General features: G+C 37.6%; 1 protein-coding gene across 1 annotated transcript in view; it reads right to left on the reverse strand.

The window, feature by feature from the left end:
• The window catches only part of UTRN (utrophin), a 499,864-nt gene that overhangs the window by 370,094 nt on the left and 112,774 nt on the right, over nt 1-16,996 (reverse strand). The window contains exons 8-15 of the mRNA XM_060168281.1: nt 15,131-15,303; nt 12,416-12,531; nt 11,559-11,725; nt 6,152-6,355; nt 5,061-5,242; nt 3,939-4,089; nt 2,651-2,770; nt 409-510 (exon numbers count right to left, since the gene is read on the reverse strand). Of these exons, the coding sequence (XP_060024264.1) occupies nt 409-510; nt 2,651-2,770; nt 3,939-4,089; nt 5,061-5,242; nt 6,152-6,355; nt 11,559-11,725; nt 12,416-12,531; nt 15,131-15,303 (1,215 nt within the window). The remainder of the gene's footprint in view (nt 1-408; nt 511-2,650; nt 2,771-3,938; nt 4,090-5,060; nt 5,243-6,151; nt 6,356-11,558; nt 11,726-12,415; nt 12,532-15,130; nt 15,304-16,996) is intronic.

Raw genomic sequence — 16,996 nt, forward strand, 5'->3', positions numbered from 1 at the left:
AATTCTTGTGGTTTAAAGTTCACAAAGTATTGAATGGATTCATTTATCATTATGTACTGAGCACAAACCATATGCTAGGCTGTATGGATACAAGTTCAAATACATTACCCAACACAAATGCAGTAAAAATTATGTCAAGCAAATCCTAAAAGTAGCATATCTAAACACTAATATTCTCAGTAATGAACAAAGTCAAATTATTATTACAATGGAGCTAATATATAATGCAATCTCTATGAATAAACTGCATGATAAAATGGATACAAAGCTGACTTTTAACATAATAAATAATTATTTATAAATTTTCCTTTTGAAGAAAAATAAACAAGACTTTATTCTAATGCCATAATTAATGATGGGTTTACTTTTCATCACTTATTTTGCCCATTATGGATAACAGCTTCATACCTGTTCTTCCAGTAATTCCTGCCACAGAATGTTGATTTCCTGTAACCTGTTCCAACGTTCTTCAGTCCATCGGCACACGGCTGTCCAACGTTCACCAAGTTTCTAGAAAAGGAAGACACCATCCTTTGTCAACAAAGCCTTAAGAGATAATTAACACAATCCTTAAAGAAATTCTTGACATCCATCGTTCTCCATTACGAAGTAGCAATTTATGAAAAATATTTTTATGAAAGTTGCTTTAAGTAATACAGATGAATCCTATAAATTTATAGATGAGAAAAACTAATTTCCATAGAATTTAATTATTTCACACTACATAGCTAGAAAGTGGCACAATTAGAACTCCATCCTGTAACTTTTGACCCCAAATTCCCGCTCTTTTCCATTTTATTGTGGTTTTTATATGAGAATTTGACAGTTTCACATATACCTTCGAAATAAAGCAAACATCTATTTTCGGTGCTTCCATTTTCTTCAGGCTATAATTATCTTTAAGACAAAATTCAGTGCGTCAATTGTTTCTTAACCACCTTTTACATGCCAAGACAATTTTCATCTGTAGTACCAAATTTATGAAAAAAAAATTTAATTTATAAAAACTATGTTTTGAATGAGAGAATTTCTGTGAAAAAATAATTGATTTGTTCTGTTTACATTGCATGATCCATAGAAAATTCCACAAAACTTAGCAACAGAATATTACAAGTATTAGCAAAACTAACTAAATAAATTTGATTAGTTTAAAAAAATCGATCTTCATGATGACTTTCCCAAAAAATTATTTTATTACCGCTTTATAAATAATGATTAACAAACTGTAAATTTTATTTCTTCATTACTTACTTGGGAGCAATAATTATTTAATTAATATTATCTTATTTCAATACTTAATACCAGAGTAAGCTTTGCATAGCTCAAAGGGTAGAGAACGCTGAGCCAGAAGACAGGTCTGTTGTCTCAGCATGAAAACTCATTGCCTACTTAAACCTCTGAATTTCCTCACTATTAAATAGGCAAGACATAAATGCCTACCTCTCAGATTACTATAATAACTAAATACTACTGCACCAAAGGCTCAAAACCACTGGCTAATTTTAAATGATACAAAAGAAAAAGAACTTCATATGATAATTTATAGTCTGAAAGTTACTGAAAATCATCAGCTGGCAACATTATATCAGATAATCCAAGTATTGTTTAAGTAAAATACCCTTGAACAACAGGGGTTTGAGCTGCGGGTCCACTCATACTTGGATTGTTTTCAATAAATACACTGGAAAAAATTTTGGAGATTTGTGACAATTTGAAATAAAGACAAAGCACATAACCTAGGGATATCGAAAAAATTAAGAAAAAGTTAGGTATTCATGAATGCTTAAAACATCTGTAGATATGCATATAACACAAAATATTGGGTTGGCCGAAAAGTTCGTTCGGTTGATAAATACGTTGTTCAATAAAGTTCTTGGTGAAAATGAAAAGTGTGTCTTTTATTTTTCCTTAAAACTGAACAAACTTTTTGGCCAACCCAAATATGTCCTAATGGACTGTTTGTTACCAGTAACACCTCCAGTCAACAATAGGCTATTGGTAGTTAAGTTTTGGGGAAGTAAAAAGTTATACTTGGATTTTCAACCGCTTGAGAGGTCAGTGCCCCTAACCCCAAGTTTTCAACGGTTAACTGTCAACCAAAAACTCTCTTTATAAAGACTTGTAAAGATACACTATAGTCACTGAGCAAAAAGAAGCAAGGTTCGCAGAACTGGGTTTGACATTCACACATTGATCTACCAAAGAAACAGGGATATTAAATCCCACATGGCTGAAATTCTCAAACTTTACATTTCTTTACATATTCACTGGGCCCCACTCCCAGGGACTTAGGTCTGCGTAGAGCCCAGAATATGCATCTTAACAAGTTCGTCAAGTGATTCTGAGCAAGAAGTCTGTGGACCACTTGTTGAGATCAGTTCTTATGCTTCCACAACTTATTCATATGCCCAAGGCAGCTGTGGACCACAAGCGGCCCCAACCATTCCCCAAGGGCTGAAGTAAAGGAATGATACCTAGGTTCTCCTGTAAACCCGCATGCTGTGGAATCCCAACTGGGAAGTACAACCTAAAGAAGATTGTTCTACGATTCTAAATAAACAGTGAGACTGAACAGGAAGAACAGGGGCAATGTGCAATTGGGGCTCAGACCACAGGTCCCTTGGGACAATCCTACTTTACAGGGTCTTACCTGTAATTGATCTTCCAGAATAGCTGTAGCACTCTCGCCACTGTTTTCATCAACAATCACCACCATGTGAGTTAGGGAATTTACCTTCACCTGTTCAGCCTCAAGATCATTTTGCAAACTCTAGAGAAAAAATTAAGATAAACCATTATGTCTACTCTTTCCCATTTACCTATTTAAAATCCACTCAGTTGTCAATAGTAATTAAGGACATTTAATGAGGCATTGTGTTTAAAGCTCCAATCATTAGCCTAAGTGTTCTACTAATGAAACAAACCCATTATACATCTTTACATTTCATTATGAACCAAAGCAGTTTGAAAATGCAATGTCATAACAGATTGCAAATGGGAGGTCATCACTTTTATTATTTTTATTCCAAGTTTTGGCCAAAAGAAAAAGAAAAAAGGTGTCCCATAAACAAGTTAAGCGCCTATAGTAGGAATTAAGAATATAGAATCATTAAGTCAATAAAGTCCCAAACTTGAACACACATAGTCAGATATCATTTTATCTAGTGCAGCATGGTATAAAGTGACAGATAAGTCGAATGCTATTTGATAGTCAGAAGCTGTTCCGTTACCCAGGAAAGCAATTAAGGGTATACAGACAATTTCTCTTCCCACTTCTTCCATGGGAAGAGCATTGCAGGTCACAACACATATGTATATAGGTAATTTATTCAAACACTACCAATAGTGTCGTCAGATGCCTTGAGTTTTTGAATTTAATGTATCCCTAAAGCTTTATTTATCAGTTATCTAGATATTTCATTGAAAAATAAAATTCTTCAGTTCACAGAGAGCCTATTTCACTCTACCTTTCCTTGACTATGAAAAGTTATCTCTTAAATTTGTGACCAAATTAAATCTCCCACCAAATTTTGAATCTTCACCTAGGAGAAGAAGCAATAGCTTTCCTGAAAGGATTAGGTACAGATCCATCTGAGGGTTTCCTTATTTCCCCACACACTGCATTCATGCAACACCCTAGGGTTCTTAACCACTCATAGGTCCAAAAAAAAAAAAAACAAACCCTGAGAATCTTATGAACACTATGTACTTTCATAAGAAAACTACACATACCCACATAAAATTTTACCTGTGCTTTCATCCCTGGCTCAGAAAAGTCACATCCCTATGCACTCTACCCTACAGGCTGCTGAATAAAAGAGCACACCGAAGAAGTGTCCCGTCTCCGCACTAATGATAGAAGCCATCGGCTCCTGAGAATGCTAAGTGCTGCTTTTTCATATTTGATAAGGTATAAAAGAAATATGAGCCAGATTTACTTTATGATCTTCTAGCAGCTTTTGTAGGGATGTTAAGTCATCATCTAGGGGGCAAGTTTCCATTTTCTGAATGCGTTCTTCTGTGAGTGTTAACCAGGCGGAGAGCTGCTGTAGTTGCTTCCTCTGCAGTTCCATGAGCACATCGTGCAGCCTGTCCAAGGGGAACACAGCATTATTCCCACTCCTTCCCTTTGCAACAGCAAACACACACTCCAGGCAGCAAAGAAATGGGGCAGGGAACGCCTTCTTGTCTAACCATTAAAAGTAGCATTTGGTCTTTAAATACAGAAACCAGCAAAAAAAAAAAAAAAAAAAAAATTATTTTCTTCCTAAATGGAGTCAATTAAATGCAGCCAAAGAATGCAAGTAACAGAACCCTCTATTTGTATCAGAATCATTGTTTCTTCAATCAGGAATTCCTGCCTATTAAATAGGTGGAAATTGCCATGGAATGCAGTTCGCTCCTTAACGCACAATACACGCAACAAAACGAACCATGGGGGAAAAAATATTTAAAAAAATGTTGCATGGCACGAAGTGAGAGAGTGGCATGGACATATATACACTACCAAATGTAAAATAGATAGCTAGTGGGAAGCAGCCACATAGCACAGGGAGATCAGCTCGGTGCTTTGTGACCACCTAGAGGGGTGGGATAGGGAGGGTGGGAGGGAGACCCAAGAGGGAAGAGATATGGGGATATATGTATATGTATAACTGATTCACTTTGTTATAAAGCAGAAACTAACACACCATTGTAAAGCAATTATACTCCAATAAAGATGTTAAAAAAAAAGTTACAAAATAGAACTGGGGATAAATATAACATAGTCCTGTCTTCATATCAGAATTAATGGTTAGCCAATTTTAATACTGCAAAGTCCATATTAAATGTCTTTGCTAATTTCTGTATTGCAACTTTTACCTTTTCATTTGGTTAACATATCAAAGGGGACATAAAGATCATACAAAATTCCAGCAACACTACATGAAGAAAAGAGTCAAAATTTTACAAGGCAAGTTCTCTTGTTATCTTGTTCTCACAGACATGCAGACTTTTCCTTGTGCTAAACTGGGCAATGCAGTCTATGGAATAGGGTTTCTTTCTGAGCTTCCACTCACCGGGACTGTCTGTCCATACTTGCCACCCTTAGTGCCTCCCATCTGGCATTCAGCAGGGTCATTTGTTCCTGAATCTCAAACTCCTCTTCATCTGACAGAGTTCCTTGTGTTATCAGCTGGTGTCCTGCCTGCAGGACATTGCCCACACTGCTCTGGTGCGCCGTCAGCTCCATCATAAAAGCCTGAGAAGGTACATCATTATGATTTGGGAGCTGCTCAGTGAAGAAGAAAAATCTTAATAAATTGTTAATGTCTAAATGTTAATGCCGTGAGAAACAGCAACCATGTAGAGTGCAAACAAATAAGACTTTGATCCAATTTCTTCAGCTCTGAATATAGGGAACAAGCAGCTGCCTGAAGCAAAAAGAATAGATCAAAGAGGACAATGTTACACGTGATGACACCAGCTATTTTTAAGTAAATGCTGATTATGCTACTGTTAGGTCGTGAACATGGAATTATGAGAAGATATACTGAATAAACCACCATGCTCGCCCAAGAGAAACTGCTTAAAGAAAATGACCATTTCTGTTACTTTGAAACCAAAACAGCAAATCAGACCTGCCAACTAATATATCAACACCAAGAAACTACTTAATCAAAAGAATTCTTCACATAATCCAATCACTCCACTGCAATATATCCCTGAAATAGTAGGAAATTTTCAATATATAAAATTACACAGGAATAGTGGATATGAGTTTTCTTAATCATACAATAAATAAAAATAATCACTTCCTGGGGAACATTCAAATCTAAAGATTTGGTGTATTAATTAGCCATTTTGTGTTTTGACTATAACAATACACTTCAGAAACGAGCTGTACTAGGCACTGATTTTTTCATCAGTGGCTTCACAGAATCTACAAATTACGGTAAAATTAAAATCCGGAATCTAATTCCAGTGCACAGTTAAATCACCCACACCAATTCTGTAACAAAGCCCTATTTAAATATCACAAGTCTTAAAATATGCCATGACCTTTCTGTGGAGCAGAATTCAGTAAACAACAAGCATCAGGGTTCAGCCCCTGATTGACGCACAGGCACCATGGCACATATATCCTGCTCATCAGCTAGAGATTATTTACTTCATGGGTTGCAAACTGGTCTTTGACTTCTTCAACATCATCGGAAATGTCATCCTGCTCCTGGAAAGTGTCCTCGGCAGAAAGCAACCAGGTCAGCACTTCCTCCAGTGCTATCTGATAGCTGTCCAGATCCATGTCAACCTCGGTGACAGTGCTGGGGGTTTCAGCTCGGGGACCTTCTTGCTCCTCCTCTGGTGCTGAGCTCTATAAAAACAAAGCCAAGAAAACTCACAGACGCTGTGAAGACCAGAAGGTGTTCAACAAAGACACACTGGATGGAGAAACCGAGGTAGGCACCACTGTGTCTTAGGCATCCACCTGCTTCTCAGGAGCTGGGTGAGCAACGCCGTGACATAGAATGCATTTTTAAATGCTAGGATGGCAAAGAGTACAAAAGCTGCATCACTCATGGATTCTGTACTCGGGGACATTCTAATATAGCTGGGAAGAGACAAATAACCCACATGAATCACTTCTGAACAAAAATAAAAAGGCTATTAACAAAGTTATAAATTCCACGGGTGCAACAAGGAATGCTATTTGAATTCGCCGAGGGCTAAAATAGGAAAGTTTCATAGAGGATCTGGAACCTGCTGGGCCTTGAAGGATGGATGTCATTTAAAGAGACAGAGATTAGAATCCTGCTTTGACCCTAGTTAAATTGCTTTTACTGAATTGCATTTTAGCATTGCATTTTAGACACTGAAAGACAGACACACATACAGGTTGTCAAACTGGTGATATTTTTTTGAGGCAGCTGCCCTCTAGGTTACTAGCTGGTCTTTTTTCGAAGAGCCCGCGGAATAAGTTATTCCAAGCTCCTTCTAGGCAGTGGAGTATTTTCTTATATACTTTAGAGTCATATATCCAAACCTACCACCTCTCTCATTCATTTGTTCCCTTCCAGAGCAAAAATTCTTTAAAATTTGCCTACAGCCTGTCTCTACTTTATCACCTCTCATCCACAGTTTTTATGTACTATCTCAAACATACACAAACGTATAGAGAACAATATAAGAAATGCTCATGTATTTAACAGCTACATTTGTTAACACTCCCTTTCACGCTGATTAGGCACTGGTCCCCACCACACACCTGGAAAAGCTTTTGCCAGTGTTACCAATAACCTGCTCATTGACAAATCCACTTTTCTAGCATCATCTTTAGGATGGCCATGTAATTAACAAAAAAACAACATTTTTGATAATCAACAGTACTAGAACACCACACATAAACCAGAACTGTTCCAAGCAAACCCGGAGGTCCGGTCACCTTATGTTCCTTAAGCTTTCAGTGGCATTCCCTACCTCTGACCAGTCCCCACCCTCCTGAAGCTCTCCTTTCCCTGCTTCAATAACACCATCTTGGCTTTCCTCCTAGTTCAACAGCATTTGCCAACATGTAAGTAATGAAGCTCCTCAAAATTAAGTCCAGGGCCCTTTTTTCTTCCATGTACTCTGCCTGCATGGTTCCATCCATTCCCATTGGATTTAAAGAACCATCTACATCCTGCAAACATTTACCTTTATATTTCTGGCCCCAAACTCCAAACTCCTATGTCCTACTTCCTTAACATCTCCACTTCAATGTCTCATAGGCATATCAAACATTGTCAGTATTTAAACCCTAGTTTTTCCCCCCAAAGCTCTTCAAGCTTCCCATTTCAGTAAATGCCTCCTCCATGCACTTGACCCCTCCAGCTAAAAATCAGGGAGCCAGCCTTGGTCTCTAGCTTTTACCGCACACATTTAATACGTACGTATAAGCAATTCCTACCTTCAAAATTCATCTCAAATCCATCCAGGCCTTTCCATCTTCACAACAACCATTTGTCCCCAGCACTGCAACAGCCTGCTACCAGTGTCTCTGCTTCCCCGCTGCTCCCCAGACTGCTACGTCCACCACCCACTTCTCACAGAGCAGCCAGAATGATGTTTGGAAAATGTAACCACATCATAAGACTTCCCTGCTTAAAATCTTTCACTGCTCTCTCAATGCTCTTAAGATACAATTTAAAATTCTTAACATAGTTTACAAAAATACTGTGACAGCAAGAAACAGAGTGAGTGTGTGAGTGTGTGAGTGTGTGTGTGTGTGTGTATGTGTGTGTGTGTAGGGTTGGATTTCAATTAGGTTAATCAGGGAAGTCTTCTCTGAAAAAGTTCCATTGAAATTGAGGAAAGATGGGAAGCTTGCCATGCAAACAGTGGGTAGAGGAGCGTTTCACAGAGAGCAACGCACACGTACAAGAATCTTGGGGAAGGAGAGGAAGAAGTCCACCACGACTGGCGTGCAGTGGCCTGAGATGAGTTGGGGCGGTGGGCTGGGCCTTGTAAACCACAAGAGGAGATGAGGTGTTTAATTAGTATGAGGGCTGGAACAGAAAGAAAACACACACCAAAGATATTCTGGAGGAAGAATCCAAATGGACCCGGTAAACAACATGCAGGAGTTAAAAACAATGAATCAGTGAGCCCACGATGAAATGACGGATGATTGCGAGAGCGATGGTGCCAAAGACAAAGAAGGGAAAATGAGTTAAGTTCCGGACCTAAAACCCCAAAACTGGAAAGCCACAATAATCCTGGAGGTCATTTAGTATCAAACCTCGATATTCTAATGAGGAATTCTGAGAACTAGGAAAGTTAGTGACCAGCCAAAGGTCATTTAGACAGGGACTAGGATCTATGAGGTGGGAAGTGGAAGGATCTATGAGGATCTATGAGGCGGGATCTATGAGGTGGGAAGGATCTATGAGGTGGGAAGGATCTATGAGGTGGGAAGGATCTATGAGGTGGGAAGTGGAAGGATCTATGAGGTGGGAAGGATCTATGAGGTGGGAAGTGGATCTATGAGGTGGAATCTATGAGGTGGGAAGTGGAAGGATCTATGAGGTGGGAAGTGAAAGGCATTATCTAAATGCAGGTGTTCAGAAGGTATTCATTCACATACAAGAGGAGACCTTCAACTGAGAGATTAAAGAGAAATTCAGGAATTATTTGCTGACCACCTAATGCTCTACAGCACATGTTTGTAGAAACAGCAAGAGAGGAAGTCGGGCTATTAGTGTTCTCAGGAAAGTAGAGGATGGCAATATATGTCAAACAGTAGATGATTACAACTTGACCATGTTTCATTTCTCCAATTAACTTAATTCAACCTCTAAGGCATTAATGAAAGCATTAATGAAAAGGTTAATATTATTACACCTGCTCTTTTCTTTTTTTAATAAATGTATTTATTTATTTTTGGCTGTGTTGGGTCTTCGTTGCTGCACGCGGGTCTTCTTTAGTTGTGGTGCGCAGGCTTCTCATTACGGTGGCCTCCCTTAGTGCAGAGCACAGGCCCCAGGCACACAGGCTTCAGTAGTTGTGGCATGCGGGCTCAGCAGTTGTGGCTCGTGGGCTCCAAAGTGCAGGCTCAGTAGTGGTGGCACACAGGGCTTAGTTGCTCTGCGGCATGTGGGATCTTCCCGGACCAGGGCTCGAACTCGCATCCCCTGCATTGGCTGGCAGATTCCCACCTGCTGCGCCACCAGGCAAGTCCCAATACACTTGCTCTTAATCAAACAGCAAATGGCTTCTGCAATTGTTATCATGTCACCCCGAGCCCTAAACAGAAGTGATTATTTTATCTACACACCATGAAAGGCAAATGAAATCTCCCTTCTTTTTAAAAGAGAATATCCTTCACTATAAGAAGTAGAATATTCCATCTTTCTAACAAAAGGAACCCCGATCCAATGAAGAAATGATTCTAAAACCAAAAGGCAAACTCCGAAGATTATTTGAGCCCTGAAAAGGATGCGTCATTAATACAGCATAATAACTACACTACTAGAGACAAATGCTTCTCAGCAAACATTCAATGATAAAACATTAGGGCTCTTCCTCAATATCACTTGATCCTCAAAACTACTAAAAAGAGCCCTTGGTTCACAATCTGGCCCCACCTCTTGCCTTCTTTTCCTCTAAGCTTTTTTCTTTTTCTGTAAATCATAGTTTGTTGAAATGGAGAAAATAAAAGAAGTGGTACCTACTACCCAAAAAAACCCTGAAATAATAAGTCCTTTGAACCTTGGAGAAGAAAAAAAAAATGCTATGCCAATTCAAGACCATTATCATTATCACTAACATTTGAAAAAAAATCTTGTTGAATAAAAATGAATGATAATACCTAAACAAAATGAGAAGGAAAAATTATAAAATCTGCTGCTTGCTGAGTACTTATTAACATCATTTTAGATACTTCAAACTTATTAACTTTATAAAGTGGGTGGTTTTACCCAGATTTTGCAATAAAACTGAGGATGAGAGGGTAAGTAACCAACCCAAAACAAGAAGTAACAGGGATGAAATTTAAGCTTCAAAGCCCATGCTTTCTGCCTCTCTAAAATGTATTTCTTATCACTTTGAAATCCATGTGTATCTTTTGATTGTTTTGTTGATAAATGTTAGACCAAATACTTTTAAGGTCTCATCCCACTGTTAAGATTCTCTCATTTTATGAATTATGAGAACTGGTTAGACTAAAACAGAATAAGGTAAAATATGGATTGATTCAAGGCAGAATTATTCAGGAAGAAAATTTCATGACTTTATTTATATCTCCTGAAAAAAAAGGATCCTCATTTATATCCTGATGAATAAAAACACTGTCAGCCCTTAAGTGAAAAACTCACCAAGTAACATATTATCAATTATTCCTCCTAGGGCTTCCCTGGTGGCGCAGTGGTTGAGAGTCCGCCTACCGATGCAGAGGACACGGGTTCGTGCCCCAGTCCGGGAAGATCCCACATGCCGCCGAGTGGCTGGGCCCATGAGCCATGGCCACTGAGCCTGCGCGTCCGGAGCCTGTGCTCCGCAACGGGAGAGGCCACAACAGTGAGAGGCCCGCGTACCACAAAAAAAAAAAAAAAAAAAAATTATTCCTCCTAAAAGAAAGGGAAAAGCTTACATTTTGATGGCCCTTGTGAGAATATAATGGTACAAATCCATTTTTTAATGGCAAAAAAAGAAAAAAACTTAGTACTTAGAACAGAACTAAGCTGACATGAGAAAAACCACCTTCAGTACAGGACAAGAGTGATAAAAGATGACCAGATGATAGAAGAACATAGGTCCTTAAGCATGTTATGCAGAAGCATGATCACAATCCTAGACTCTATAACTCTAGCCTTGCTGTATGAAATAATATATTTTCCTTCTTAAAAAGTAAAATCAGTAAAGTTATGGCTCTCCATTACATGCATGTGATGTGTGACAGCATGCCAACCGATAAACTGAACTTCTGATGCTGAGAAACCAAGACATTCTCAGTCAACAAAAAAAAATGCTCTGAAAGTGTTTTTATCTAGTACCTAAGAGAAAACAAATATGGCAAGTCAAACACATTAATAAAAATTTACCTGTACCTGCATGTTAATTTCTCCTTCTTCACATTCTTTCTTATATTTCCTTGGAAGTGTCTCTACTTCACGGATGGCATCTATAGTGACTTGCTGAGGTAGCACCTCAAACAAAGATGTTAAATACATAATTATGGATTTCTTGTCAGGAAGCTGAACAGCAACATCTAAAAGTGGAAGAAAATAAGAACTAGCTTAAATTAGATGTCCAAAGTATGTGAATTGCTCAATATTGGATATAAAATAACTGTCTTAGTACCAATAAACAATGCTAGTATATTATCTTTGCAATACCACAGCTCAGTAAATTTCTATTTCATATAATATATGAGCCAAAGGTAAAGTTGATTACCTACTTTTTTTGTTCCATATCCCATTTCTTAAAAATCTTCCCTAAAAGCTTCCCCCATAAGGCTCAAAGATAAGCTATCATCTAAGATAACATCATAGATTTCATTCATAGTATGAAAATAAGTCTAGAATTCAATCCTGCAACATCTGTAACTGAAGTTTTCACATCATATACAAGCTCATACAAAAACACATTTTAATGAAATAAATAAAATACTAAGTTGTTTATCTAATAATTCTGTTTTCCTAAAACTTTAAATCTTATGCTCGTATTGATTAACTATTCTACAGTGATGTAATTAAATTTCCTCCTGAAGGATCCTAGAAACTGTTAAGCACAGAAGTATCATGTCTGTAATAAAATGGCTTGTACCACATTTCAAAAGGAAAAACACCTCCACAATTCTTTCAAAAAAGCGGGGGGGGGGGGTGGCGGGAAGCACTGCTTTTCAAGTATTCAAAACTGTAAAGAAAAATCAAGGTTGTAATTAAACACTGAACAATACCTTCAGGATCTAACAGCTTTTCAATTCCTAAGTAAGTTTGAGCCTTGCTGAAGGCATGTTCAAGTCTCTCAATTGGGGACATTTTGACAACTCTATCCCAGCTGAAGAGATCGGGTCTGAAATCAGGATGCAAATAAAATCCAGTGAAGATGAAATATGTGGAAACAAAGCTGTTATTGTTATAATCGAATACATTTCAGTTTTAGATTTTTTTAATTTGTGAATATAAATTTAAAAGTTTATCTTTTATATCCCAAAGTCTTGTCAAATATATAATATTTTAAGGTAATCTATAAATATGAAAACAGCAGGTAAGACATTCTAAGGTTTTTGTACTGGTTAAACATGCCTGTTAAAATTCTGGAGTGGCCACTGAAAGACTAGAAATGGTATATTTCCCAAATAGTGAAAGGAAAAAAAGGGAAGAAGAACCTACCAGTATAAAACAAGAAAGAAAAGAAGATATAGAAAAAAGTAAGAAAAATGAAAAGCTCAAAACAAGCGGTAAGAATGAACTTAAATACATCAATTATCGCAATAATCTTAATGGACTAAATTCTCCGATTAAAGACCAACATTAGCAGAATAGAAAATCCAGCTCTAATCTCTTCACAGGACACTCCTAAAGAAAAGACCCTGAGAGAATTTCCGTCCACCCTCTCCATATAGCTACTGTCTAGTATTTCATTTCTATCTTGATTTTCATTTAATCCCACAAACTGGACATTACTGTTGCTCTGACTTACTCAAAAGTTGATCATTTTCTCTGCGCTCTATCTGCTCTTGCATCTTGGACCCACCTACACTTCTGGGATTTGCCTCCCTCGTCCCCACCCGCCCAGTTCCCTCTCTGACTCCACCTCTTATTATTCCCCTTATTCACACCACTGCACCCAGTGGCCTCCCACATGCCAGGTACCTCCTCCCCTCTTGCCTGACATATTTTTCTTCAGCAATATTTACCATTTCTATATGCTACACAACTAACATTTTCATTTTTAAAAAACTGTCTGCCTCCCTCTATATGAACATGAATTCCAAGAAGGAGGACTGGGAATTTTGCTTGTTTTGTTCTCTGCTCTACATCCTGTGTTCAGCACATAGAAGGCACGCCACACACACTTGTTAAATCAATTAAGTAACAGATGGAAACATGTTTAAGCTAAAATTCAAGTTTTCGGGCTTCCCTGGTGGTGCAGTGGTTGAGAGTCCGCCTGCCGATGCAGGGGATACGGGTTCGTGCCCCGGTCCGGGAAGATCCCACATGCCGCGGAGCGGCTAGGCCCGTGAGCCATGCCGCTGAGCCTGCGCGTCTGGAACCTGTGCTCCGCAACGGGAGAGGCCACAACAGTGAGAGGCCCGCGTACCGCAAAAAAAAAAAAAAAAAATTCAAGTTTTATGATAGTGTCTCTTAACTGACTAGAAACAGTGGGCAACCCGCTTAAACTGATAAAGGAGAAGTAGAAGAAGATGGGGTGTGTGGGGTTTTTTTAAACCAGATAAAAGGTATATGAAAAAAAAAGCTAAAGAAAATAGCAGTCTTATGGTAAAACATTAAAACCACTCCCTTTGTTACCAAGAACAAAATATTCTGCGCACTACCACCAATGCAAACTGATATTGTATTGAAGGACAAGGCACAAATGAAGGGGAAAGGGGAGAGGAGAGGAGGGAAAGGGAGGGGAGGGGAGGGAAGGGGAGGAAAAAAACTATTATAATTCATGGTCATCTATCAAAAAAAAAAAAACTTTCAGTAACAAATTTCGGTAAGAATTTAACAAGTTTCCAGATATAAGATGTAGAAAAGTCAACTGCATTTTCATATATCAGCAAAGAACATATAGGAAATAAAACTTGAGACAATAAATAATTTACAAGAAGAATAAAACACATAACAAATTTTGCCTTTCACATTTAAACCTTTGATGCATCTGGAGTTTATTCAGGGTATGGTGAGGCAGGGATCCAATTCACTCATTTCCATTTGTTCCAACCATCTATTAATCTGCAACATCGGCTCAGTTGTAGATCAGGATGGAGCTATTTCTGAGCTCTTTATCCCATAGGTTGAACTATATGAAACTGCCATTTATATCAAAAACAGTCAAATATTGGCAATTTCATATGCTTCAGCCTATTATTATATTAGTGTTTTCTTTATAGTACTATATAGTCTCAATTAATATAGCTTCATAATTAGTTTTGGTTTCTGTTTATGAAGTACTTCAGCCTGTCTCTTCTTCAGAAGAGTAGTGGCTCTTTTTGGTCCTTTGGTATTTTATTATATAATTAGAATCTGTTCAGAAGTTTCATAAAAAGAATCATTGATCTATTTTTAATTGGGAGTTTTATAGAGTTTTCCTATAAAACTAAAGTAGGAGGCTGACAACTGTCACAATTCTTTGTGTATATTACTGGTTAGTGCTGAATGAGTTAGTTCACATTGAACTATGTGAATTATTTTACATTTTTTAACTTACAAATATGTAGAAGAAACCGTGGACACTGCACTGTGGCATTTAAGTCCTATGGAAACAAAGATGTGATGGGTAGTTTTTTTTCCATGATATTTCTATTCTTTATGTTTTCTTAGAGCATGTACAGAGGAGAGAGGCGATAGTGGGAAGGGCCTTTAGGGAGTAGTAAGTAAGGGAGGGACAGAGAGGAGGTACAAATCTGTACAAATCTGCACATCCAAGAAGAGTCACATCTCACTTATGTCGGTGGAGCACGGCATTGAAGGCAAGCCCATCTGTCCAGCTGGTGGTGAAGTTGAGGACGTTGACCTGGCTGTACGGCCTGGTGGACTGGCGCACCCAGCTCAGCAGGATCTTCTCACTGTTGGTCTGCTGCAGGTCTGACATGATATCCTTCATGACATCTTTCACCTGTTCAAAAGAAACCATGGCTGCCAATAACCTCAAGCAGTCATTGGAATCCAGTCCTTGAATAAGGAATATTATATTCATGAACCATTGGATCAGGCCACTGGTATTCATTTTATTTCAAAACTTTCCTTTAAACGCTGGAAGGATAAATACATTTTAACAGTAATGATTTCAATTTAGAAGTGATTTTAACCTCACCTTTATATATTATGGCATTTTCTATATCTTAGCAATACTTATATTACACTTGGCTACAGTGAACATTACTTTCATAGCCACAAAAAGTAATATTTTAAAACTATACTTTAAACATCTTTTAATAGGAAGAAAACTCAATTTTTATTTTCTACACAAATGTGGAAGAAGGTAAGAACTTTTGGCTGACTATAAAATCCAAGAATGAAGTGCATTTCCTGATGGCAGTAACAATTATAATCTAGAACTAATATTTTATATTATTATTCTAAATCAGTACATATATTTTAAGGAAGTGTTCAAAGAATGATGTGGACATATCAAAAAAAACCCACAAGAGCCAACTTAAGGGGGCTTGAGAAATATTTAACAATAGTGAAAGATCAGAACCTATTAAATAAGTAAAAATCCATAAAATAAGTAAAAATCCACACAGATATATAAATGAGTGGATAGATAGATAGATAGATAGATAGATAGATAGATAGATAGATAGATATAGATAGATAGATACAGAGAAACGAGACAAGGAAAAGCTCTTCCTCATAAGTGGAAAGACAATTAACAAATGTAGAAGAAATGATGAAATTAGAAAATCACTTTGCCACGCATTATATTAATAACTGATCAGGTAAGAACTATGAATGGATCTTAAAATTAACAGATAAAAGTTTAATAAGTAGCTGAATATTTATACAGTCTCAAAGTATATCTCCACAAGATACTTTTTAATAACAAAGGGCAGTCACATTACAGTGGGGACACCTGCAGATTCCACCTCACCCAAATGATGAGAGTTAATACTGCCAGAGAAAAACTAATGGACAGCATATGCTTCCTGATGTGGTGTATTAAGAAAAACTCAATATTGGGACTTCCCTGGTGGCACAGTGGTTAAGACTCCGCACTCCCAATGCAGGGGGCCCGGGTTCCATCCCTGGCCAGGGAACTAAATCCCACCTGCATGACACACTAAGAGTTCGCATGCCACAACGGAGGAGCCCTTGAGCCGTAACTAAGGAGCACACCTGCTGCAACCAAGACCCAGAGCAACCAAATAAATATTTTTTTAAAAAAAGAAAAACTCAACATCATTTTTCTGACATTCCTCCCAAAAATGAATAACCTGAATCCAATCATGAGAAAATATTAGCCAAATCCACATGGAAGAACATTGTACAAAATAACTATTCAGTACTCTTCAAAAATGACAATATCATGAAATACAAAGAAAGACTCAGAAATTATGCCAGATTAAAAGATGACTAAAAAAATAGGACAAATGAATGTAATAAATGATCTTGTATTTTCTTTTTCTATAAAGGATATTATTGGGGCAATTGACAAAATCTCCATAAGAGCTATAGATTACATAACTGTATTGTTTCAATATTATTTTCCTGATTTTAATAATTACATGCTAATTGCTAGTGCATGATATAATAATTACCATATGTATAATAATTAATACTAGCATTGTAAATATTATGTATTAGAC

The sequence above is a fragment of the Lagenorhynchus albirostris genome, chromosome 12, assembly GCF_949774975.1.
Source record: "Lagenorhynchus albirostris chromosome 12, mLagAlb1.1, whole genome shotgun sequence".
Classification (NCBI taxonomy): Eukaryota; Metazoa; Chordata; class Mammalia; order Artiodactyla; family Delphinidae; genus Lagenorhynchus; species Lagenorhynchus albirostris.